This window comes from Lampris incognitus, chromosome 8, assembly GCF_029633865.1.
Source record: "Lampris incognitus isolate fLamInc1 chromosome 8, fLamInc1.hap2, whole genome shotgun sequence".
In the NCBI taxonomy this organism is placed as follows: domain Eukaryota; kingdom Metazoa; phylum Chordata; class Actinopteri; order Lampriformes; family Lampridae; genus Lampris; species Lampris incognitus.
Window position 1 is genome coordinate 25,997,001 of NC_079218.1, and position 26,571 is coordinate 26,023,571.

Here is a 26,571-nt window from a genome sequence, read left to right on the forward strand (position 1 = left end):
GAAGAATGACCCACAGCTTGCACCACTACATCCTTGGGACTGGCCCGACGAACAATGGCAAAGGATTCATATAGACTTTGCTGGTCCAGTGGAAGGTTCTTAGTGGTTGCTGATGCCCACAGCAAATGATCTGAAGTTGCCATAATGAAGAGTACCTCATCGGAGCGAACCATTGAGGAGTTAAAGTCCATCTTCAGCCGCTTTGGACTACCACAACAGCTCATGAGTGATAATGGCCCACAACTGGTGTCGGAAGAGTTTGAGTTCTTCATGAAAGCCAATGGTATTCAACACATCAAGTCAGTGCCATTTCATCCTGCTACCAAAGGTCTTGCAGAGAGACTAGTAAAGAAACAAGCTCTAAAGTCCTCGCAAGGTAACGGATCGCTTAACAGGCATCTCAACACATTCTTGTTGATGTACAGAAACACACTTCATGCTATGGCAAAGGTGTCTCCTGCCTCAGCTATGTTGAATAGACTACTCCATACCAGGCTCAACCTACTGAGACCACAAAAGACAAACAAGCTGTGCAGACTCAACAGCGTGCTCAAGTGGAGAGATGTGTTAAAGCCAAACACAGGAGCTTCACAGCTGGAGAGACAGTACTCGCCCGGAACTATGCCAGCGGACCAAAATGGATACCTGCAACAGCTGTGTCATATACAGTGAAAACCAATGATCGCATCATCTGGACAAGACATGCCGACCAGCTGTTGCATACTTTTCATTCCTGCAATGACACCTCTCCACCGAGGAACTCTGACCTGTTAGCAGAGATCTACCAGGATCCTGCACCATCACTGCAGCCTTCAGTGATAAACACCGCTCCAAGTTCACCTGTGTCTATAAGAGTGCCTACTCCAGACATTGATTCTCACAGGCCGGGGCTAATACAGTCCCCAAGCAGAGACACTGTGACTGTTGATGTTCCCAAAGGTCGTCACCATCCCACTAGAGAAAGACGAACTCCAGAGAGACTGACTCTTTAGTTTAGTCTAGAGGCTAACCCTTGACATGGGGCAGAATAAACCCCAGGTTAAATCCAGGAATAGAGGCAGTCTACCCTCTTTTCCTTAGTTCATATAACAGCCTATGTTCTTGACCTATAGTGTTATTATAAAAGAAAAGACCACTGGTTACTGAGTTTTATTTGAAAGAAGATTTTGACATTTGCTAAGGGGGCATTAAAGTAAAGGGGAAGGAATATGTTGTATATTGACTATTAGTTTGTCCCTAACAGCACTCTGCAAATTCTCCTGTGTACATCATTGATAAGTGTAACCAGCCGTTCAGAAGTGGGTTACTAAAGGCGAAGCCCATGTTCACTCCTACTCCTGTTTCACGTTTGGTTATTCAATAGTTGTTGTCACTAATCCATAGTGAATATACAACAGTCAGGTCATATGACAATAAGCAGTTCATGATAACCTTATTGGTCTCAGATCAGCAGTTCAACAATTCTTACAATAGACCTTAAAATCATAGGTCCTTGTACCTGCATACTTATAAAGGCTTGTATCTAGATATTTCAATATTGCATCACAGAGCTGTCTGCAAATATGGTAACTACCGAACAACGAGAGAGAGAGACTGCAAAGATGGCTTTAGCACAATATTTTCAACTCACTATGACTTCAAACAGGATTCTTATTCTCTTATTTCCAGATAGTCATTTGCATTAATTTACCAAGTTATATCTCCTCCCTCTTGATTGCAAAAGGGTATAAACTGCAGTTTCGTTGAAACGAATGTACTCCAATTTTTGAGAATAATCTGCCCCTCGAGCATCACAGGCTCTTTCTCCTCCACTCTCAGAGACATCTCTCCTAACTCACTGCATGTCTCCTTCTGCAACACACCCGGTTACCGTTGCAATGTCTGACCCTTGAACCACTTGTCTGCATTTCATGTCGGAGCCCACCTTATCAGGCTGACAAATGGCTAACCGCAGGCTAACCTCATCTTTTGCTTTCCTGCACAAGAGTTTTGCTGATCCTTACTCGGGTGGACACTGTTGGGACATATGAAGACACAGATAGAAAGAATTGCCACCATATGCAAAAAAGTGTCTTCCCATATGTGTGGCAGGCTTCAGATTGTGAGGTGGTTATAAGTGAATCCATCGTTTGTAAGTGAATAAAAAGGAAGGGTTTCTTTCATGGTTGTGGCATTACTGAGGGAGCAAGAGTGGGAAAGGGTAGTTTACTTCAGGAACACGGGAAAGTGTGTGCAGGAGACAACAGGAAACCTAATGTGTCCGCCTTTAAATGTTCCCACTATTTTTATCCTTTCTCTTCTCTCTTCTGACTAGTTTAAATGAGTTCCATGTTGGATACTGGTTCAAATCCCCGTGTAACGTCCGGCTTGGTCGGCCGTCCCTACAGACACAATTGGCTGTGTCTGCAGGTGGGAAGCCAGATGTGGGTATGTGCCCTGGTCGCTGCACTAGCACCTCCTCTGGTTGGTCGGGGCGCCTGTTCAGGGGGGAAGGGGAACTGGGGGAATAGCGTGATCCTCCCATACGCTACGTCCCCCTGGTGAAACTCCTCACTGTCAGGTGAAAAGACGCAGCTGGCGACTCCACCTGTATCGGAGGAGGCATGTGGTAGTCTGCAGCCCTCCCCGGATTGGCAGAGGGGGTGGAGCAGCGACCAGGACAGCTTGGAAGAGTGGGGTAATTGGCCGGATACAATTGGGGAGAAAAGGGGGGCCAAAAAAAGAGTTCCGTGTTTCAACCTTCTCCGGCTGAGTTTTGTTTTATTGTCCTTATCCCTCTCTCATTTAGTTAGCATTGAATTCAATACAATGTCTTTAGTCATTGGGTGATTTTACATTTACAGCGGGCCCTCCGTAGCAAGACTAATCCATAGCGTGACTGTTCACTACCACAATACATGAACATGCTGCTTAGAGACTTCACACATCTATCTTCCTCGCCCACATTTATGATTTCTATCTTTTTGCCCTCTCTGTCTCTCTCGCTTTCGCTCTCTGCCTCCCTGTCTCTCTCTCGTTTTCTCTCTCTGTCTCCCTGTCTCTCACTCTCGCTCTCTGTCTCTCTCTCTATCACTCACTCACTCACTCACTCACTCACGCAAAAATATGATCTCACCCTCCTTGTTGCGGTGCCTTAATTCATATTAATCTGCTTAACAAACTGATTATGTCGCAGAGACAAAAGGAAATTCCATTGCATGCTGCATAGCTTTTCTTTATGGCCCTTCTCTCATGCAGTTGAACCTCCCCTCACCTCAAAAGGCCCCCTTCTATTTCATCTGTCTTTTTGGCACTGTACACACACCCTCCCCTCCTAAGTGCTACTGACAGATAGTGGCAGTGCGGCCAAGGGATGAGATTTTACTTCCTGGTGCTGAAAGAAAATCCATTTACTTTAGACTCCAAGTGTTGTCGCTAGCTTAAAAGGGATGGGACATTGATTACAGTCCTTGCAATATAATATGTTATAATACACTAAGAGCATCTACAATTTCTGACCACGGTCAAAGTAAAAAGATCCAAGATGCATTCTGGCAAGAAAAGGAGGGGAAAATATTGTGAAAGGAAAAGGTGGATCCTGGGATGATACGCGATAAGGAAGAAATGAGGTAGTTTTAACATCATAAGAATTGCCATGGATGTAAAACCAAATTGGATGATCGATGTTCCTTTTCTCCAGTTTTGTGAGAGTACCTACATTTTTCCTCCACCCTCATGCGTCATTGATTTCTTTTCTTTTTTTTATTCTCCTTTCAGGGCATGGCTTCAACTCATCTGTTACTGATTCGAGCTGTTGTCCATGCCAGAGAATAGAATTTTAATATTCTTTGGGGTGGATAGATATTAATGTCTTGATGTGCATGAAGTATATTCACCATGCAATGACGCTTAAATGCCATATTGTACAACAAAAGGGGTTTTTTTTCCCCCTGGCTTTTCTGTGCCATTTTTTTTATGTTTTTTTTTTGTTTTTACACACGCAGTTGTCACTCTCAAACAAACACACACACACACACACACACACGTACGGAGCTGTCCGGCTTGTTCTCTCTCTTGCTTTAACAAACACTATTTGATGAATAGGAGGTTTGGTATGGCATCTCCCACGCTGTTTTAATCTGTTGCCCTGGGAGGTGAGACGTAAAAACAGTGCCAGAGGTGGGAAGGGAAGTGAGAAAAGTGAAGAGAGAGTAAAGAGGGTTAGGTTGGAGAGCTTTAGCCCGAGCAGACGGACCATTCATCTGGTTCCAATCACCCCACCTCTCCCAACTCCTGCTGTTAGACCTGCCTGAATGTAGGACAAGAACTGTGACCAGCTTCCTTAGGTATGCGTGTGAGTGTGTATGTGTGAAAGTGTGTGTCTTGGTTGGGTCATGTGTTTTCCTGTTTGTGTGTGTATGGGGCAGTTATTGTTTGTGTATGTGTGTGTGTGTGTGTGTGTGTGTGTGTGTGTGTGTGTGTGTGTGTGTGTGTGTGTCCACTCCTAGGACTGATGGGGTGGGTTGAACATGTGCACATGCTCGGGCTAACTGTATAATAGAATATATTGTGTTACGGTTTCAACTTCATCATTGTAACAGTATCTTGCTGTGCTCAAGTCACAATAATTTGTGAATAAAACATCAGTTCCTTTCCAAATAGCTGAGATTAAATCTTAAAAGCTTGTCTTTCTTTTACTGCTTATTCAGCGACTTTATCATCCAAAAGTTTTCCTGTTTTTTTTTTGTCTGTCCAGCAACTTTTTTTTCCATCTTCTCCCTTTCTGTCTTGTACAAATGAAGATGGCATGGTCCCCATTGCCCCCCGCAGGCACATGGGCGTGGGACCATGGGGAAGACCTTTACAGATCCCAGTGGGTTTGGTTCCTGTCTCTCTGGCTCTCTGTGTGAGGATGACAAAGTCCAGATTGCCGGGGTTTTTCTCCATCTGCCAAGATAAAAGCCAATGAGAGGGGGATGCGTTGGTGTGTGCGTGGGGAGGGTGGGGTTCTTGAATCATGACGGATGGCCCTCTTTTAGTCAGACATTTGCTCATGCAGAGTCTCTATCTGTTTTAGAGAATATAAAGTGTGAACAGGCAAGGTCCTCCTCTTTCATGATGGAGATCCCACTGGACTCTATGCATCATTCTTGTATTGGCACAATTTTGTGTCTTAACAACATCTCAGATGTTGTTAAAATGCAAACAAAACAAAAAAACAAAAACAAAAAGCTAAGCTATAAGCTAAAATTAAAGGTAAAAAAAGCTAAAAAAAACCCCAAAAAGCTAAAAGTTACAAAAAAAACTAAAAGCTAAAAAAAAAAAAGCTAAAAATCTAAAAGAAAAAAAATAAGCTTAAAAAAAGCTAAAAAGCTAAGTTAAAAATCTAATGCTTTCGGAGCAAAACAAATGCTTTGGTATCTCAACTGTGCAGAAGTATTCAAAACAAGCCTACACCAACTTCAAATCGAGTAAAGGTATTTTAAATTATGCAAGAGGTCTTTGGTTACTGCATTCAACACCGATTCCTGTTTTGCTGTTAACATTTGCGAGCTGATGATTTAATTAAAAAACACCTTCAAGTTTGAATCAGCAAGTTTTCAAAAGTCAATCAACACAAGTTCATTTCCTGCATATCAGCAGATTCTTGGCTGTCACTCTTGGGTCTTATGTGCATGATTCTTTGCAAATGATCAGATATTAAATTATAGAGACAGGCCTTTGGCCCTGTATGGCATCTACCTCCATGAATCATTTTGTGCCAGCCCATTCAATTCCAGATTAAGCTCTGCAACTACATGCAGCAGCTCCTCTTAACAATGAAACTCCCCACAAGTATTCAAAGGGAAAAATCATTAATTTTTCCAAAGACAGCGTTCCTTATTCTCTCCAGGAAAACGCCACAATTTATATCAAGAGAGTATCACTTCAATATAAATAATGGGAAACGTCATTAGGGAAGTGACAACTAGAATTTGCTGCTAGTCGTCCCCCCCCCCCTGATTTTCAACAGATTCACCAACCTGACCACAAATCTCAACTGTTGAAAAATGTAACTTCCTCAAAATGTATTCAAGTGTCCACATTCATTTGAAAATTTAGTTACACCAAAAAGGGTTGTGTGAATCATGGTCTTAGAAGCATCTAGTATGAACATATCAGTCCGACGCCCTCCTCACATATATTATCCTGCATCATGGCGAGATCAGCATACCATAGATATGAGTAGTGCCAATGCTAAATGCTTGGAGTCCCACTAGCTCCCATGTAGCTCACAGAAAATATTTTGTGTGATGTACTGTCCCCTACACTAAACAGCACTGACGTACACAGTGTGTGGAAACACATGATTCATTTGTTTGGTAGTGATGGGCAATATGGAAAATATCATTAACACAATCATAGGAGTATTTTACACGATATCAACATGACACCATATCTGTTTACATATGCAAAAATACCATGTGTGAGAATCCAACTGAGGTTCATCACATTGAACCATTTGGTAATTTAAAGTATAATATTAAACCAAAACTAGTTTCCATTTAATGCTCCCTTCAAATAATTCAAGCTTCATTTTGTGAAAAATTTTAGGCAATAGATTCTTGTTCTAGTTCCCATTCTCGTATGTATGTCACGATATGATAATATCTGAATTTCATCCCAATACAATACCATTGAGTGACGATAATCAGTAATATTGAATGATTATTATTAAACAGCTCTATTTTTTCTACCAGCGACATGTATAAATACAGGATGGGGCTACCTTTAACTGTGGTAGATGGTTATTTTATTAGTGATGAGTTCCAGTTGAAGTTTTACTTTTTGTACATATGAAGAGACCGTCTTGGTGGGATGCTTAAAATATGAACGAAAGAGACTGTAACACAACATTAGATAGAGGGAAACAGAGTATCTAAACATTTCTAAGGGTCTAAGACTCTAAGAGCATCCAAGTATGTAAGTTCTGAAATATAAGTAGTTATTGTAAGAAACTACAATAGGGTATCTTCTTGGAGCAAAATGTGTGAACAGACAATAATAAATAGCAATAATAAATTTTATTTATACAGCACCTTTCAAAACAATGTTTGCTTTACAATACAAGATAAAATAGTACACACAGTCAAGATATTAAAAAAACCAATATAAAGCATAAGACCTGATCTGCTTTGCAGAACATGGTAAACAGTCAGAATAAAGATCACAATAATATAAATAAAACATAGAAAATTGAATCTGATAACACAAAGTGTATGATTAAAACAAGTGAAATAAAAGTGATAAAAGAGAAATATAAAATTGGCCAACAACAGATTTACTCTAAAAAGCACTCCTGTAAAGATAAGTTTTGAGATGTGATTTAAAAGACGGCACTGAGTTTGCTAACCTAATGTCCTCAGGTAGGGAATTCCACAGCTGTGGGGCTCTAACGGAAAACACCCGGACGCCTTTTGTAATGAGGCTGGCTGAGTGAAACGTTAGTAAGGTCCTACCTGAGGCGCACAGGCAGTGGCTAGGCTCATGGAGTGTGAGTAAATATGTGATATAGGTAGGAGTGAGGCAGTGTAGGGCTTTAAAAGTAACTAGTAAAAGTTTAAAATCAATCTTGTACCTAACCGGTAGCAAGTGAAACGTTGCAAGAACGGGAGTGATATGTTCTTGTCTCTCAGAATTTGTTAACAGTCTGGCTGCTGAGTTTTGGACAAGCTGGAGGCAGGAGATTGACTTTTGACTGAGCCCCGAATACAGGGTGACAGCAATTACAATAATTCAGACATGACAAAATGAATGCATGGAGGACACTGTTAAGGTCCGTTTGAGATTGAAATGTTTTTTTTTATTTCCGCGACATTCCTGATTTGGAGAAAGCATGGCCGTACTGCCTTGGTGATTTGTGTGTCAAAATGGAGCGCAGATTCAAAGAATACACCCAAAGTATGGGTGGAGTGCTTGACATTGGTGGACAGGTCCCAAGATTATTTTTCAGGTTGCTGGTCAGGTTAGCAGGACCGAATAAAAGGACCTCAGATTTTGACTCATTGAGACGGAAGAAGTTTTGTGACATCCAGCACTTAATATCGAAGAGACAAGCCGTAAAAAAAAGTTTGTCTTTGTCATTACCAGCAAGAGAGAGATAAAGTTGGGTGTCATCCACATAACAATGATTGTGGATAATCTGACCCAAGATAAGCATGTAAATAGAAAATAATGTTGGACTGAGAATTAACCCCTGGGGGACACCACCTGCGAGAGGGGCTGGGGATGAGGAGAATTCTCCCATTATAAAAGAGAAAGATCTGTCGGATAGGTAAGATCAGAACCAGGCAAGAGCAGTGTCCTTAATGCCCACATAGTTTTCAAGGCGATTTAAAAGGATGTTATGATCGACTGCATCGAAAAGTGGAACTCAAGTCTAGCAGGATTAAAACTGAACAAGTACCAGTCTGCGGTGAGCAGTAAGTCGTATAATAAGAGCTGTTTCTGTGCTGGGCATGGAATCCTGTTTGATATTGCTCAAAAATGCTACAATTATTCATGTGTGCAATTAGTTAAGAAGCAATAGACTTTTCTAAATTTTAGATAAAAAGGGTAAATTTGAAATGGGTCTAAAATTGCTTAAAACAAGAGGGTCGAGAATGGGCTTCTTCAGGAAAGGTCGGACTGTTGCGTGTTTAAACTAGATGGGAACAAACTGGTAGACAGTGAACAGTTGATAATGGAGAGAATTTGTGGGCCGACTGTCTGAAATGCCTGTTTCAGAAACCTAGTGGGGATATAGTCCTATGGTACAATTGAATTGAGATTTCTTAATCTAAGGTTTTGGGGCAAAGCATTAGTGAGAAAGTTGTAGTCGAGATAGTGTGTCTTCATCTAGAGCACACCCGAAAATGATGATGATAATGACGTCTGTGATCAGGTAACACCTGAACTGAGGATTTTCTGGAAGGTGAAAAAGAGAGGAAAAAAAAGTTTTTGAGGGAAAAAAAAACGGTGCTCTTCTAATATGAAAATGACTTTGGTATGTGTGGCCATTTACTGGCTATATGATGCATACACAGCATAAAAAAGGAACGTTCAGATTGACTTCATTCATTAATTTGATATTTTCATTTTCTACACAGTGATGGTGTTTGCATGTGTGTGTGTGTGTGTGTGTGTGTGTGTGTGTGTGTGTGTGTGTGTGTGTGTGTGTAGTTTAAAGGACAGCTACAAATAAGTACTCACATAAAAAAAAAACAGACATGAGGGCAAAGATAGTGGAAATGCAATTTGGTGCCTGAGTTTCACATCACCACTGGGTGGTTCATGGCAGCAGTAAATGAATTCATGCTCATTACATCACCCATTTTATCTTTCTATTTGGCATCTTGCAATAACATAATTAGGGTAATCTGTATAGTTTAATGAGTGAGGCATTAGGCCCTGGAACACCGTGGGCAAAGATGGAAACAACAGTGGTAGCATGAGCACTAGAATAAACTGTGAAAGTTTTGGTTCCCCTTTTCCTCCAAGTTCTCAACACAGTATCATTGCTCATACCAGATAACTGCTTAGGTGACGGTATAGTAACAAGGTTCTTGGATACAAAATAACATGTGCTTTGAACAAACTATATGCCTTCAAACATTCAAAAGACAAATATTCCTGAGATATTAGCCAACATATTAGAAATACTTATCTCCACTGAGGATAAAGTCGCCACCACAAATGAGCACAAACAAACCCCTAAACAACAAATTCACTGGCTATTTTCCATTTACTCAGTCAGCTCAGTCACTGCTGCGATTTCAGACCATTTTTCAGGAACACAAATGGATCTATTATTGTTTCTTTCTTTAAATGGTGCTGTACAGAGTATGGATGTCATTTTGGACTACACTGTGCAATGGTTACAGATCTACAGCCACGGAGAAAAGGGATGTTTATTGGGTTCAAAAGACCTTGGATGAAATTTTGCAGTTATCGGAAAACTGGAAAAGACACATTTGTCTTCATGTGTTTTAAGTCTGCCTTATCCAGCACCGGTCCCGACCACAGTATGAGGCAGTTTGCAGCTGCGATCGCGATCATAATGTAGCTGGTTACAAAAATCTAATAAATAAAGCTGATTTTTCATATCTGTGAGATGTTAACTGGGATTTATTATGTCAACATTTAGACAAGCCTTGGGCTTTTTGGCCTCTCACTATCATTCGGTCACCTTTCTTTAAACTAGTTCACTGTATTTGTGATTTATTGGAGAGTACACAGTGGAATGTGACATGGAAGATGGCCGGGTAGCATCAGGGTTATCACATTACCACTGAACCAATACGACACGTGTCTACCCAGATTTCCGATGGACTTTTACACTCGACATTTTCTGTTCTGCATGGACGGGTGAGTCTGTGAGCAGCCTCCTGCCAACGTCTGGACTAAACTACAGCGGGACCAGACTGTATGACCCATCTCAGACAGCTCTTTACTCTATACACGCTATGACAAAGAGTGTATAGGACTGAATAAGAAGTGCATAGGAGAGAAGAAAAAAAAATCAATAAGCAGTGCAAAAGAAGTTAACTGAAAATGATCACACTGCTAATATGGTAACTTGGAAACCCCAACTGCCCCAACTTCTGTAATGCAACTGGGACAACACAAAACATGACACGTATTTCAAGACAACACCCCCTTACACACTCACACATGCACACACACACACACACACACACACACACACACACACACACACACACACACACACACACACACACACACGCACACACACACACACACACACACACACACACACACACAGAAGGTTTATGCCTCCTGTATCAAAGAAAGCATCAGCCCCAACAAGAGAATACGGAAACAAATGAATCGGTGATCTACCATACAAGAGCTGAGCTCACGGGCAGACGTGTGCCTTACTTCCTCTTTCATCTTTCTATTTGAAGTATTCCCCCTCAGATCTGAGCTTTCTGTGCTTGAAGCCTTGCAGCTCGGGAGAATGTGCTGACTCGGACACGAGAGCAAACGTGCAGGAAGGCAGTGTGACATTGGACAGTTTGAAAGGTACAGGGTCCATGCTGTATCCCTTTGGCTTGCTCCGGTGCTACTATAATTGTTCCAGAGTGGAGTCTTCTGGGAGGAGGGAATTTACTGGAGCACAGCTCACCCCCAGGGCATCTTCAGAGAAGTAAAGCTCCCATGCACCTCTTTGGAGTGCTCAACGAGCTCCCCATCCAGCCAAGCGGCTTGGTTCCCTTTTGTGCTAATGAACACACACTAACAGGGATGAATTCATACACGTGTGTGTACATGCACACACACACACACACACACACACACACACACACACACACACACACACACACACACACACACACACACACACACACACACACACACACACACACACACACACACACACACACACAGACTCAAACTCCCTGTTTTTCTGCTCTATTTTGGTCTTATTCTCCCAGACCGGGCACAACTGCATCCAGCCAGAACATCACAGCCTTGCAGTATACAGTTGATCGGTGTCCAAAGAAGGATAAATAAATAAGCGGGGTAACAATTGAACAGCCAGCCTCTTGGTCATTCAGTCCCAGTAAGCAATCCCAGGATCACTCCTTTCACCCCCTGTGAGCGGAAAGCTTATAGCTTTTTTGGATCTAGTACAATGGGCTCCTTTAAATCAGTGTAGCCTCTGTAGGGCTGGGAAATACACGTTTTTCTACAGCTCCCAAACACTCAATGGGTAATCGCAGTTGTTGAGTTTCATGTGTGGTTCTCAATCAGATACATTTCCAGCCACGTAACCAAAATCTGAATGAAAAAATTCGAATTAATAAGGATTGCAATGTGACTCCGCATCGCACAAATGACTGTTTTCATCACTCTGCATTGGCAAATCAACATACAGTATTCATCAGAGGCCTAACTGCACCAGATAGGAAAAATCCTGAGGAAAGCATTGATGGAAGTCATTGGAAAGACGACAATGTCACTGGTTCAATATCTACTTGGGGGAGATGCCCCGATTCAACCATAACTTGAGGGCACGTATCACAATCAACCAGTATTTGAAGAAAGTTTCAATTGAAATGGTTCAATACATTCATAAGACTTTCTTTGATGTTTAATTGGTCATATGAGTCATTTCAGGCAGTAAGTCTGTTCACACTTAGGTATATTGCATGTGTCACTCTTAAAAATGAATGTGAGCAGTGAGATATATGGCTGCCGTGTGAATGTGGCCATATTTGCACATATACAGACAGGTGACTAAGGAAAACCCAACGTATGGTGTCTTAGTAAGGTTTTGGGCCACCACGAGCCTCCAGAAAAGCATCAATGCTCCTTGTCATAGATTCTACAAGTCTCTGAACTCTACTGGAGGGATGAACGCCATTCTTCCAAAAGATATCCCCTCATTTGGTGTTTTGATGATGGTGGTGGCGAGTGCTGTCCAACACGTGGACCCAAAATCTCCCATAGGTGTTCAACTAGGTTGAGCTCTGGTGACTGTGTAGGCCATAGCATATGATTTACATAATTTTCATACTCATCAATCCAAACACTTACATCAGAGAGCGCAGCTAGGTGGCATTGGATGGTGGTCTATAGGATGACTTTGGAGACCAAGAAGAGGAAGTGAGTGTAGGCAGAGCCAAGGATCAAATGTTGGAAGTTGAAGAAGGAAGACTGTGGGATGAGTAAGACAGGCACTGGGTAGTAGGGAAGAGTTGCCGGATGGCTGGGCAACCATGGCAGAAACAGTAAGGGAGACAGCTAGGAAGGTATTTGGTGTGTCATTTGGACAGAGGAAGGAAGACTTCCTCTTGGTGGTGGAATGAGGAAGTACAGCAAAGTGTACAGAGGAAGAGGTTAGCAAAGAAGAAATGGGATATTCAGAGAGATGAAGAAAGTAAACCGGAGTACAAGGAGATGCAGTGTAAAGCAAATAGAGAGGTGGCAAAGGAAAAGGCATGTGGTGAGTTGCATGAGAGGTTGGACATGAAAGAAGAAGAGAAGGACTTGTACCGAATGACTAGACAGAGGAACCGAGCTGGGAAGGATGTGCAGCAGGTTAGGAAGAGATGGAAATGAATGACCTGCCGTGGCGACCCCTAACGGGAGCAGCCAAAAGTTGTAATAGTAGTCATACCCATCAAACCATTCAGTGACCCCTCATGCCCTGTAGGTGGGGGCATTGTCATCCTAGAAGAGACCACTCCCATCAGGATAGAAATGTCGCATCATAGGATAGAGGTGATCGCTCAAAATAACTTTGTATTGATTTGTAGTGACCCTTCCCTCTAAGGGGACAAGTGGACCCAAACCATGTAAGGAAAATGCCCCACACAGCATAACAGAGCCCCGGGCCCCCTCACTGTAGGGGTCAATCATTCAGGATTTCCTTTGTCACCACTCTCATAATGGAAGCAGCTGAAAATGAATTGAAGATGGTCGATCTCTACTTTTGAGAATGCATCCTTATCATCTATCATCATTTTTACCTCGTAAGGTGTGTATCTCTGCCTACTAATGTATAGTACTGACTGTGTATAGTATTATCCCCAGTGTGTTTTTCCACTTATCTTCACTCATCTCTAAGCTGCTCCTGCAATGACCCAATCCCCCCATGGGGATTATTAGTTTTATTCGATCTGATGTGATCTAATCTACTCCATACAAATAAACTATCTTGAATAAGTGAGCGCTTCTTATTTGCCACTCAGTCCAATAAAGACTCAACTGCCAGACTATTCCCCCTGCAAACAATCTAATCTTTGTCTGCCGCCTGGCAAAGCTAAAGCCACGCTCGCCCCACATCTTGTCAGACATAATACCTATCTGGAATTGCAATGTTTGTCCGGTAATTGCCACAGGCTTCATAAACTAGTCTTCATTGACTATCACAGTATTCAGTTTGGCCTGCCACACAACTGGCAGAAATATCAAATTTGTGGCAAGATAAATATGCAACTGATAACTAAATTCAATTTTATAACTAAATTCAATTGATGTAATTGTCAAATTAGAGGGCATCACATTTTCTCTACCTGAAGAAGAGTATCTGCACCCTTGGTTAAGTACACATTTCTTTTTTTTTTTTAGATTTTTCCCCCCTTTTTCTCCCCAACTGTATCCAGTCAATTACCCTACTCTTCCGAGCCATCCCAGTTGCTGCTCCACCCCCTCTGCTGATCCGGGGAGGGCTGCAGACTACCACATGCTTCCTCCAATACATGTGGAGTCGCTAACTGCTTCTTTTCACCTGACAGTGAGGAGTTTGGACAGGGGGACGTAGCACATGGGAGGATCATGCTATCCCCCCACCCCCAGTTCCCCCTCCCCCCCAATCAGGTCCCCCGACCGACCAGAGGAGGCGCTAGTGCAGCGACCAGAACACATACCTACATCCGGCTTCCCACCTGCAGACACAGCCAATTGTGTCTGTAGAGATGCCTGACCAAGCCGGAGGTAACACAGGGATTCGAACTGGCAATCTCTGTGTTGGTAGGCAATGGAATAGGCCGCTATGCTACCCGGACACCCCCATTAAGTGCATATTTCATATTTAATTTCACCATAAGCTTTTGTCTTGGAGAACTTAGTCAAGTTATTCATTGTCTCCAACAAATAAATGGATCCCAGATGCAGCTGTTGTGTCCCTTGACAATGTGTAAAACCCCAACTGCCCCAAGCGGCAATGGTGTGCGGCTCCCTGTCTAAACAACGTAGGCAGCAACATGACTAATTTATACTGTAACGATCAATGAAGTAATTTTGGTTTAGGGTTAGTGGTGTGACCAAAGGTGAAACATTTCCTGGGACTAATTCTTGATTGAATGTCCATGCACTTTTTGAGGTACAACATGTACTTGTTTATATACGTGTTTGTTTTCATGCTCGGCACAGTGGTTATACAGTCCTGTGATTATTTGTGCCTGTAGTCTGTACCAAAATACTAAAAAATTAATTGATGCGAGTTTGAATAATACCCACGGCACGGTGGCACAGTGGTTAGCACGGTCGCCTCACAGCAAGAAGGCCCTGGATTCGAGCCTCGGGGTAGTCCAACCATGGTGGTCGTCCTGGGTCGTCCTCTGTGTGGAGTTTGCAGATTCTCCCCGTGTTTGTGTGGGTTTCCTCCGGGTGCTCCGGTTTCCTCCCACAATCCAAACACCTGTAGCTCAGGTGAACTGGCCATACTTAATTGTCCCTTGGTGTGAATGTGTCGGCCCTGTGATGGCCTGGCGGCTTGTCCAGGGTGTCTCTGCACCTGCCGCCCAATGACTGCTGGGATAGGCTTCAGCAACCCCAGTTGGGATAAGCAGCTTGGATAATTAATGGATGGATGGAATAATAGTTTATATGAGAGTAAACTACACCTCAGTCAATGTCAGTGCAGTTGCCCCAACTTTTCTCCACCTCCGTCAAGCACAACTCAGTTTTATTCAACTTTTTCCATGTGTGTTTAATTAATCACAATGAATTATGCATCGTGAGTAATATAATCTTAAGTGCATGATGTTGAATGGTGCATGATGTCTTTGTTGTTTAACTTGCTAATGTATGATGTGTGATGCAGACCAGATGTTCTTTACATTTTAGCTGGCAAAGCACAATTGCAGGTTAAACTTAGACACTGACACGTATAGAAAGTAAGTAAAAGACATCTGAGGAAAAGGGTATTAATGGGATCATTGTGCTGTGCTGCCATATAAAGGCTTCACAGTTTCTCAACTAGTTCGTTGTGAGGTAGCTAAGAGTAGCAAACATCTTTTTTTTTTCAGCTTGAACCTTTGAAAGAAAAGCACATGCAAAGAAATGTTGATGGTAATATTGCATGGTATACCTTCAAAGACTAGCCTAGCATTAAATTATATGCAAAAGCAATAAAATACACACAGTACTTTATGTGGTATGGCATGTGACCAGATCATGCAGATCAGCTGTAACGCAATCCATCTCAGCATGAGCTACCTCCTGTGTTGTGTTGTGGTGCTCCGCTCTCTGAACGCCCCCTGAATCTGACCTGCTTTTGTTCCTCCTTGCAGCTCTCCTGGGTGTGCTGACGACATGTGCCCAGACAGAGATGAAAAGGGTAGTTGGGGACAATGCCACGTTGCCTTGCCACCATCAATTGTGGGCAGGCGATGCCCCAACGCTGGACATTGAGTGGCTGTTCCTCAAACCCACCAACAGGCAGAGGGTGGTGAGTACTTCCTCTTTTTCAAGGGGTCAAATGTCTGTTTACTGGCAAAGCAAAACAAAACAGCCAACAAAGAAATAATAACAGGCGTTCTACTGCACATTTGTTTAGGCTTGATTCTTTTGCTCTGTATTGAATCTCACATTAATTTGCAAAAAGAAAAATTATGAAGGCAGGAAGATTTTGTCTTTGTGTAATTTTTGCGGAGATATACTGACATGTATTTCCCAGCACATAATGGACAACAGGGATAGCAAGGCTTCATTTTTAATGCAATATGACACTGCACAGCAGACATTAGACCATGAATAACCTATGAATGCGCTCAGCAAGTCACTTTGTGCATTCAGGTAGCATGACACATATAACCCAGCTAGAGCTGTGGAGGAATAACAGCTTCCAGTGGATCAATATGGTATATGGCAGTTCTACTGACTTATAATTAAATGAACATCATTTTTTTCGAAGCAACATCAGTAATGAATTGTTGATAATTCCATGCGTTGAATCCTCTTGAATCATATAGAGACCTGAAGGATTTAAAAAGTAGAGACAGGTTTGAATCCCTGTGTTACCGCTGGCTTGGTCAGGTGTCCCTACAGACACAATTGGTTGTGTCTGTGGGTGGGAAGCCAGATGTGGGTATGTGTCCCGGTCACTACAATAGTGTGTCCTTTGGTCGGTCAGGGTACCTGTTTGGGGGGAGGGGGAACTGGGGGGAGTAGCGTGATCCTCTCACGCGCCATGTCCCACCTGGCGAACCTCCTCACTGTCAGGTGAAAAGAAGTGGCCGGCGACTCCACATGTATCGGAGGAGGTATATGGTAGTCTGCAGCCCTCCGGATCGGCAGAGGGGGTGGAGCAGAAACCGGGTCGGCTTGGAAGAGTGGGGTAATTGACCCGGTACAATTGGGGGGGAAAAGGGGGAAAATTCCAAAAAATAATGCATTTACACTCTGCACTCAATGTAAATATTATCCTACATGAAAACAATACGCTGTCATACTCATTGTGAGGCAATAACATTTTCCTACACTGTTTAATGATGCTAAATAGCTTTATACAAGACTAGTTTCCTTGGTTTCATTGAGGCCCATTCTGCCTCCACCCTTACAAACCCACCTCCTTATTTCCTTTACCTACTAGGTGATCACCTACTTTGCCGGAAAGGTGTATGACCCCAACGAAGCAGAACGGGGCCGTGTGGCTTTTGCCGGAGAGTACTTAAAAGGGGACGCCTCGCTGCTGATCACTGACTTGTCACTGGCAGACTCGGGGGAGTACAGCTGTAAAGTCAAGAATGGTGGCAAGTACCACTGGAGCACCATCAGTCTCATAGTGCTGGGTAAGCGGTAACTGCCCGCCTGAGGGGATCGTGTTTGGGAGAAAATACAACCGAAGCGAAGGCTCTTAGAGTACTCTGTATAACAGGAAAGGTTCAGAACCTGAAAAGTCCTTAATTGGCTCCAACTAAAGACTGTCACAAATCTCTCACACACACACAAACACATGCATGCGCACACGCGCGCACACACACGCAGAGAATATAACATGATGATTTTGGATTACTCAAAGAAAAATAAAGACTGTTTTTCACAGTATACAGTGGTGAAATCTAACCATTAAAAGACGGACATTGCCTATCCTGCCATGTACTGCCACCTATGTGTTGCAACTAAAACATCTCTAGTAAAACAGTCCCGTGGAATAAATTGCAGTAACCACTGTTTGCACGTTTCACAGCCTTTCCTTTCCATACAAATCTCTAAACAAGAAATGTTTTCTTGTCTTATTGCTCACACTCATTCACAGCCTAGATATGAGATGAGACAGATGATCATTATTTAGCAGAATTCATTACTGGAATATTGCAGAGAAAGTACAGATATAAAATTAATTACACAGACTGATAAGCGGTCCAGTGACTAGTTTACCCATGGAGAAGATGTACAGCACAGTACAGTACAGTACAGTACAAATGTGTCTTTCTGCACAGTACTGTGCACAGATAAACACAGGATATGCCTGATTTTTTTTTCTCAGAAAGTCAGAATGTGATGGAGCAACCATTATGCAGCTTTTCCACAGTGAGGTTAAGAGTTCAGTGCCTTCCCGAAAGGCACTGTGGATTTGATACCATCCATCGTCCAGCTGCTGGCTGTCAGCTGGACGACAATATCCTCGCAGTGCCATGGAACCAGAAACCACACCGGTCTTTCTAAAACCAATGCAAAAGAATTTTTGGAATGACACAGACAACCTTATCCATGTCCTATGGATGGCTTTCATAAAACTGAAAGTTTGAAGACAAATTTAGCTACTATTATGATAGCTACTAGCTAAAATTAGCAAGTGTGTAACTTGTAAACTTCAATCTAAAAAAATACTAATATGGGGGGGGGGGGGGCGTCCGGGTAGCGCAGCGGTCTATTCCGTTGCCTACCAACAAGGGGATCACTGGTTCAAATCCCCGTGTTACCTCTGGCTTGGTCGGGCGTCCCTACAGACACAATTGGCCGTGTTTGCGGGTGGGAGGCCAGATGCGGGTATGTGTCTTGGTCGCTGCACTAGCACCTCCTCTGGTCGGTCAGGGCACCTGTTCAGGGGGAGTGGGAACTGGGGGGGAATAGCGTGATCCTCCCATGCGCTACGTCCCCCTGGTGAAACTCAGCCGCTTCTTTTCACCTGACAGGTGAAAAGAAGCGGCTGGCGACTCCACATGTATGAGAGGAGGCGTGTGGTAGTCTGCAGCCCTCCCCGGATTGGCAGAGTGGGGTAATTGGCCGGATACAATTGGGGAGGAAAAAAGGGGGGGGGATACTAATATGAGTGCATCCCTGTGGTTTTTCGCACTTATTTAATGTAAGTTAGATTCTGAGATTAATCTCAGAATTCAGAGAACAAAATCAGAATTCAAAGATTAATCTCAAAACACTTTTCACATGTGGTCCTAATCTACCTCCATAACCAAACACTATACTCTGTACTCTTTGGTGAACTTTTAGTGATCTATTTTTTCAGATTGAGGGGGGGGAACTTAAAATATCAGGTTTTTACATTAAATATGACTGCAATCCATCACACAGAATCAGCAGCCCGTTGATTAAAAGTAACTGGAAGATTTACTGCAGTGACTGCCATGTCTGAGTCCAATTACTGTTCAGTTTTGAGCAATGCAGATGACTGCCAATGAAATCACTATGCTAACTGAGCCCTGCATTTTTAACTATTTAACTATAGGTTGTGCATGCCTATGAGCCACTGCTTTGCATCACTATGAAGACATGACAAGGCATGACGAATGCAAAGGTTCTTGACCGCAAAACTCAAGTTTGAGACCAACGCAAATGGCTAGAACCAGTAAAACGTTGTAATTGTTATTTTGAATATATAATAGAGCTTAAGAAACCGCTGTGCCTCAATGACTTCAGCCCCTATTTTCCCGTCATTGTGCCAGGTAGTTTTAAACGGTGTGGGGAGAGCATGAATCAAGTGTGTACGTACAGTAATGTCTGTGCAAAGAATATCAAAGGACGTCTGTGTTTGTGTCTGACTGCACTGTGCATCTGCAGTGAAGCCGTCCAAGCCACGGTGCTGGATGGAGGGTAAACTCTTGGAGGGCGGCGATGTGAAGATGAGCTGCAAGTCTGCAGATGGCTCAGATCCCATCCACTATAAATGGGAGAGGGTACTGGACAAGGGCAAATATGTTGGCAAGCTGCCCCCACTAGCTCTTATAGGTGAGCATGCTGAGACTCTGTGTGTGTGTGTGTGTGTGTGTGTGTGTGTGTGTGTGTGTGTGTGTGTGTGTGTGTGTGTGTGTGTGTGTGTGTGTGTGTGTGTGTGTGTGTGTGAATGCATGCGTTTGCATTTTTATGTCAGTCTCACAGTCTGTCTGTCTGTCTGTCCACTTTACATCACAGTGAGCAACATAATTTTTGCCAGTCATGATTTCTGTCTTTGTTTTCTATGTCTGTGCTATCAGATTTGAAAAACCCAGAGATTGTGACATTGAAGAACTTGACCAAAGACAGTGTTGGTGTCTACAAATGCACAGCCAGCAATGACGTGGGAGAGGAGAGCTGCACGGTGGAGGTTAAGATGCACTGTGAGTTAAGGGCACTCTGTTTTAAAAATCAAAAAGGAATATTCCCATAGTCAGCATCTTATGATCTAAAATCTGTTCTGGTTTTGATAAGGTTAAGAGTGACCCTTCTACATCATGTCCCCGCCCCCCTACACCTCACAATGCTTCTCCAACATCTTGTAATGCTTCTCATTGCACCCCTGTAATCGCTAACCAGTGATTTACCATGACTAGCCAAAAGTCTGACACAGTGAGGGCGCCCGGGTGGCGTAGTGGTCTATTCTGTTGCCTGCCAACACGGGGATCGCCGGTTCGAATCCCCGTGTTACCTCCGGCTTGGTCGGGCTTTCCTACAGACCCAATTGGCCGTGTCTGCGGGTGGGAAGCCGGATGTGGGAATGGGTCCTTGTCGTTGCACTGGCGCCTCCTCTGGTTGGTCGGGGCGCCTGTTCAGGGGGGAGGGGGAACTGGGGGGACTAGCGTGATCCTCCCACGCGCTACGTCCCCCTGGTGAAACTCCTCACTGTCAGGTGAAAAGAAGCGGCTGGCGACTCCACGTGTATCGGAGGAAGCATGTGGTAGTCTGCAGCCCTCCCCGGCTCGGCAGAGGGGGTGGAGCAGTGACCGGGACGGCTCGGAAAATAGGGTAATTGGCCAAGAACAATTGGGGAGGAAAAGGGGGAGGAAAAAAAAGTCTGACACAGTCTAACAGCTTGACTGGGGTAGCAAATGTACGCCCACCTGACTAGAGATAGTGATAAGTATATGCAAGAAGCAAAACAGGTAAAATAGATTCATACTAATGGACTACTTTTCATTTTCTGATCCTCCTCACCTACTTTTTCATAGGCTGCAAGAGGCATCACCCATTTTGCCCCTGTCATAAACCACAGTCACATTACTCCCATATCATTTTTCTGGCTCCCATTACATTCCATTACATGTCATCCCATACTGACCCTCGAGAACTATAAAGGCATCGTGCTGCTAACCATTAAAACAGCTGCAAGCACTGACAACTCAGGGATGTTATGTAGGTCAAGAGTTACAACAGCTTGAGAAGACTTGACGCCTGGTTTATGCCTTGTTTATCTCTGTACACAATCCACAAGGTCAGCTCTGTTTAGAGTACATTAATACAGTTCTGGTCGGTTGTCAACTCACTCTCATCATGCCCCTGCACACGTGCACGCACACAACACACACAAACACACACATGCACATCATATATACACATTACTTAATTATGTCTGTCATTCATTTGCAGTTTCTGGGCAGGGGGTGTTTTCCACAAGTTTGCCATCCATGTCATCCCTATGCATTTTGAGTCTACTATGACAACCTCAGTCAGAGGCATATATGAGATGATACTTGCACAAGCTTCAAGTTACATGGAGGGGGAAACAATACATTTATTTATTCAATCTCAGTAACAATATTCATTGCATCTGCTGCAGTTAATTAAATTATTGTTGATTGGGAGTGTTTAACTTGGTATGTAACCCTAGATGCAATTTCAGCACAACATATTTATTTCATAAATGATTTATCTTTCACACAGTCCATAATCTCTTAGTGTGTGTGTGTGTGTGTGTGTGTGTGTGTGTGTGTGTGTGTGTGTGTGTGTGTGTGTGTGTGTGTGTGTGTGCATGCGCGCGCAGATGTAAGAGGGATGGGTGTGGTTGCAGGAGCTGTGGTGGGCGTGTCCTTTGGCGTCCTCCTCATTATCCTCATCATCTGGCTGGTGTTCCGCAAAAAGGAAATGAAGAAATACGAGGAGGAAGAAACTCCAAATGAAATCAGGTATAGAGTCAACGGGATACATTCTTTATGATTCATAATTACACATATTTGCCCACTAACAATCAGGACAACACTTAGAACCTCCTGATAAAAAAAGTGACAACCAAAGAACTGGAGATATTTCTCTCCACATACCAGCTTAAGACTTGAATCGCTGCCAACTCATTTGCGACGAACATCAACTGACCTCAAAGTTAAGCAAAACTGCAGAGAACCGCCACTTGATCCTCAACAACCTTCTAGAAAAAGAAACACTACAATGCTTTTCAGGGGCGTCTTTGGCACGGAAAGCCTGGTATGGGCAGCATCCCACTCGTCAATAAATCGTCACACAAATCTACTTGCTCAGTGAATCCAAACACAGACGCACTTCATCGATGAAATCGCAAATGCACACAAATGTGACAGCACAGGAGTTAGCAGGAGTGGAGACGGGGACATGAGTGACGTCATCAATAACGGCATTTGATCTCACAAAACTGGAATATTACCTTGTTATACAGCATCACATTACACATCCAGAGTTATCAAGCAGTAAACGACCATTGTGGTCTGCAACTGTAATAACACACGCAAAGCAACATGTCAGAGCAGGGAAACCCGTTGCTTTCCGGGTCTTGACCTACAGCCAAAACAACACCTTGCAATAATGTAAAATAGACTCACCTGACGTTCGTTGCTTGAAAAGTAAAGATGGAGGACGATCTTTCATCTGGACAAAGTTGTCAATAAATTTTCTGTCAAAGTCCACCGATCCATGAGTGAATTCATTATCAACTGATAGCATAGCAAGTGCATTTTACGTCTGTTGCCACATGGTGTCGGGTGTAGCTGCGTAGCAACGCCGATACCGTAAAGGACGTTTATTCGGCGTCTTCGCTTACGTCATTCATTCTATTAATTTTATTGGCTGCTCTCAGCACGGTGCCAACATGATCATGCCCCACAGCTCAGCATTGAAAGCGAGTTGAACATGCGCAGTGTTTTCAACCGCTGACTTGATTAAACGAACGCTGACGGGCCCCAATGCTCACCAAATGAAGACTGCTGGGAGAAGTACTGACCTTTACACAACAGGTACAGGGAGATATCTGGAATATATCAGACAGCACTACCGCTGTCATACCTGTATGAGGAGCAAGGCTCCTAAGGTTCCTCCACCACCCGTCCTACCCCCACGCCGCCACAGGGTCCTAAAGGCCCCTCAGTAGACACCCCGGCCTCCGCACCTGTAAGGCGAAGCCGTTGTGGCCGGGCCATCCCCCCTACCCCCCCCCACACACACACACACACACACGACGTATGTAGCGGACTATATGGACACAATTCACCATAATTGGTAGACACGGGCCCTTTAAGAAAGGGTTTCCGGGTTGAGAGGGCGGAGCGAGGACTAGGATGGTTGGAGCAGCGCCATGTTGCTGAGATGGGGATTTTGTACAGAAGAATAAATGACAAACGTGTTTGTGTAGTCAATGAGAGAAATTGTCCATCTCTACTTTCCTGCAATTTCCACATTACTTCTTACATTGAGTTATTGACCATGTCATGCACTGGCGGCATGTGCCCTCCGGCCCCTAATGTAGAGACACCACTGATGCTTTTACTTCTCAGATCAAGTCTCTATCTACCATTCCTAAATTACGCCCGAAATGCCCACACTATTTGTCACAACAGCAGATTATTTATTTATTTATCTATATTTTTGCATGATCTGAAAGTGTTTGTACCGTTTTCAATTTGCAAGCGTCAGGATGAATTATGCAGGCTCCTGGGAATGGCTGGATATCAATAATGTAGTCAACAATGAACTAGGCTTGGAAAGAGACAGGCACTTCTGTCATTGTTCCATATGGAGACTCGGCTAAGTAGTAAACAAACACACACGCCAGACCACAACTGTGGTTTGTAGGTGGTGGGAAGATGCCATTTGAGTCAGCTTTGGTTAGATCAAAAGTACCAGCAAAGTAGTGGGATAGTGTCTTCTTCTAATTGCCTTTGCAAGCCTCTGCTTCAAATGAAACTGCAAATAAATGTCCCACTATTCTGCAAGAGATTTCTTTTTACATGGGAAGCGTCTCATGAACCTGGCTTCTAATTCTCAGTCACAATTTTAGTCTTCAGTTTAGCTGCATAGATTTGGTTGGGTGGGGGGATGGGGGTTACAACTCCTCTAAAATGTTTGGGTGTATCTAAAAATACATTTTCTTGTAATACTTAGCATGTAAAGATTTAGCATTTTTTAAATTAACATTGTTATCCTGATTGGGTGGCACGGTGGCGCAGTGGTTAGCGCGGTCACCTCACAGCAAGAAGGTTCTGGGTTCGAGCCCCGTGGTAGTCCAACCTTGGGGGTCGTCGTGGGTCGTCCTCTGTGTGTAGTTTGCATGTTCTCCCCGTGTCCGCGTGGGTTTCCTCTGGGTGCTCCGGTTTCGTCCCACAGTCCAAAGACATGTAGGTCAGGTGAATCGGCCATACTAAATTGCCCCTAGGTATGAATGTGTGTGGGGGGGGGGGGGCTGTGTGATGGCTTGGCGGCCTGTCCAGGGTGTCTCCCCACCTGCCGCCCAATGACTGTTGGGATAGGCTCCAGCATCCCCGCGAACCTGAGAGCAGGATAAGCGGGTCAGATAATGGATGGATGGATGTTATCCTGATTGATAAGAAATTTGGCAAAACATCTTTTCTGCACCCCCACCACTATTCTGTCTTAGCCTCTTCCTCATATTCTATCACTTGGTATTGTCCATATGGCTTCACTCAAGGTAAGATTTCACAGAAACACCATCAACAGAGATAAAAGTTTTTAAGTGTTTCTGATGAGCCAGCTTGCTTTTCTGTGTTATTATTTAGCTAAAAACGTCATTCAAACTAATTATACACAGGTCTGTTGAACTGGTGCAAAAACCATCTATTTTATAATGTCAATGTTAAGCGTCCAATCAGGATATGATGTAAATGATATGCAACATTAGCTACTCAATTGAAAAGTGTGGTCGATATTTTAATACTAGGCTTGTTTCCCCATTATTAACTTAAGAAGATGATCCTTTACCATTCTATTCGCAACACAGTTACACTCCCATTCTTTAGGACTGTTTAAGGTGTGTGTGCGTGTGTGTGTGTGTGTGTGTGTGTGTACATATGTATGATACAACAGGCACTGCAAAGCTCTCATGATCTACAATCCTTTAATAGCACTACAGGCACAATTTAGTAAAAACAGTTGTTCTTACCATCTATAAAAATATGTGTCCTTGTTTCTGATATGCCAAACGTGTTCTCTATAATTCTGTAATTCTGTGTGTGCTTGCTCCAGGGAGGATGCAGAGGCACCCAAGTCTAAGCTGGTGAAGCCCAACTCTCTGTCTTCATCCCGCTCTGGCAGCTCTCGCTCTGGCACCTCCTCCACCCAGTCCATGGTGCATAACATGGCCTCCAGGGGGCAACGGGCTTGTGTGCCTGCTGTGGCAGCCCTCAAGGAGAACTGCCAAACAAACAAGTTCCACCAACCTCCACCAGCCTATACCCAGGGGGTTGCCAAGACCCTCGAACCCCACACGCCACCCACCTCCACTTCTACCTCCAACTCGAAGCCTAGCCCACCACCCAAGCTAAGCCCTGGGAACCTGGCCCGTATGGGGGCCACCCCTGTAATGATCCCTGCCCAAACCAAGGCCTTCCAGACTGTGTAAAGGGGGAGAAAGGGAGAGAAACCTGAGCTCAGATAGATGAACACAATGAGTCTAAGGACTCTGCTGTGACAACTGGATGAACCAATGGTTATGGCCCAGTCATAGTATCTAGCTAATACATCCGCCACTCACCACTGGACTGTCATTTTCAGTTTTCTCAGTCTTGAAGAATCTATGCTTTGCACAAACCTCCTCGTGTTCTACTGGGGCACCTTTTGTTGGCTCTGTACCAGTGATTATGGCCACAGTATTCCCTTAAAGAGAAACAACAATGATTTTACTATTATCTCTCTATATATGCTGAATAGATAACACTCCATTAGTAGCGATAATACTGGGCCGTCTTTTGTGTGTCTCTGAAATGCTGCTGAAATTGTGCAGACGATGACAATCTCTGAGTGTGAAAGCTACAACCCTTACCTCCCGGTTTGCTGCATTGAAATTGACTACATTGTATTATTAAATGCGAATAACAATGTTACATCCAGCTGTTGTGTATGCCATATGAAGAAGTCGTTTCACAGATTGTCCACTAGTGAATGGCTAACACTTTTCCACACAATTTCAGAGACACACATACGAAACCTAGTATTATGGCTGCTCGTGGACTGTTATCCATACAACATACAGATGGGTGACAAATTAAAGAAAAAACCTGAATGCCTGATCCCTACAGTAAGGGAGTCCGGGGGCTCTGTTATGCTGCGGGGGGCATTTTCCTGGCATGGTTTGGGTCTACTTGTTCCCCTTAGAGGGAAGGGTCCCTGCAAATCAATACAAAGTTATTG

The 26,571-nt window shown here is 43.6% G+C and overlaps 1 protein-coding gene across 1 annotated transcript; it reads left to right on the forward strand.

The window, feature by feature from the left end:
- The first annotated feature begins 144 nt into the window (after positions 1 to 144).
- Positions 145 to 25,783, forward strand: LOC130116329 (CXADR-like membrane protein). The gene is made up of 8 exons (XM_056284248.1): positions 145 to 376; positions 10,939 to 11,043; positions 16,044 to 16,201; positions 17,345 to 17,543; positions 19,771 to 19,938; positions 20,184 to 20,306; positions 21,947 to 22,088; positions 25,408 to 25,783. The coding sequence occupies exons 1-8, from the start codon at positions 145 to 147 to the stop codon at positions 25,781 to 25,783; spliced, it is 1,503 nt and encodes a 500-aa protein (XP_056140223.1).
- The last annotated feature ends 788 nt before the right edge of the window (positions 25,784 to 26,571 follow it).

Coding starts and splice junctions, on each gene's coding strand:
- LOC130116329 (XM_056284248.1), top strand. CDS start 145: ATGAAGAGTACCTCATCGGAGCGAACCATTGAGGAGTTAAAGTCCATC. Junction 16,202..17,344: donor CCACCAACAGGCAGAGGGTG/GTGAGTACTTCC, acceptor TTTACCTACTAG/GTGATCACCTACTTTGCCGG. Junction 20,307..21,946: donor GGTGGAGGTTAAGATGCACT/GTGAGTTAAGGG, acceptor ATGCGCGCGCAG/ATGTAAGAGGGATGGGTGTG.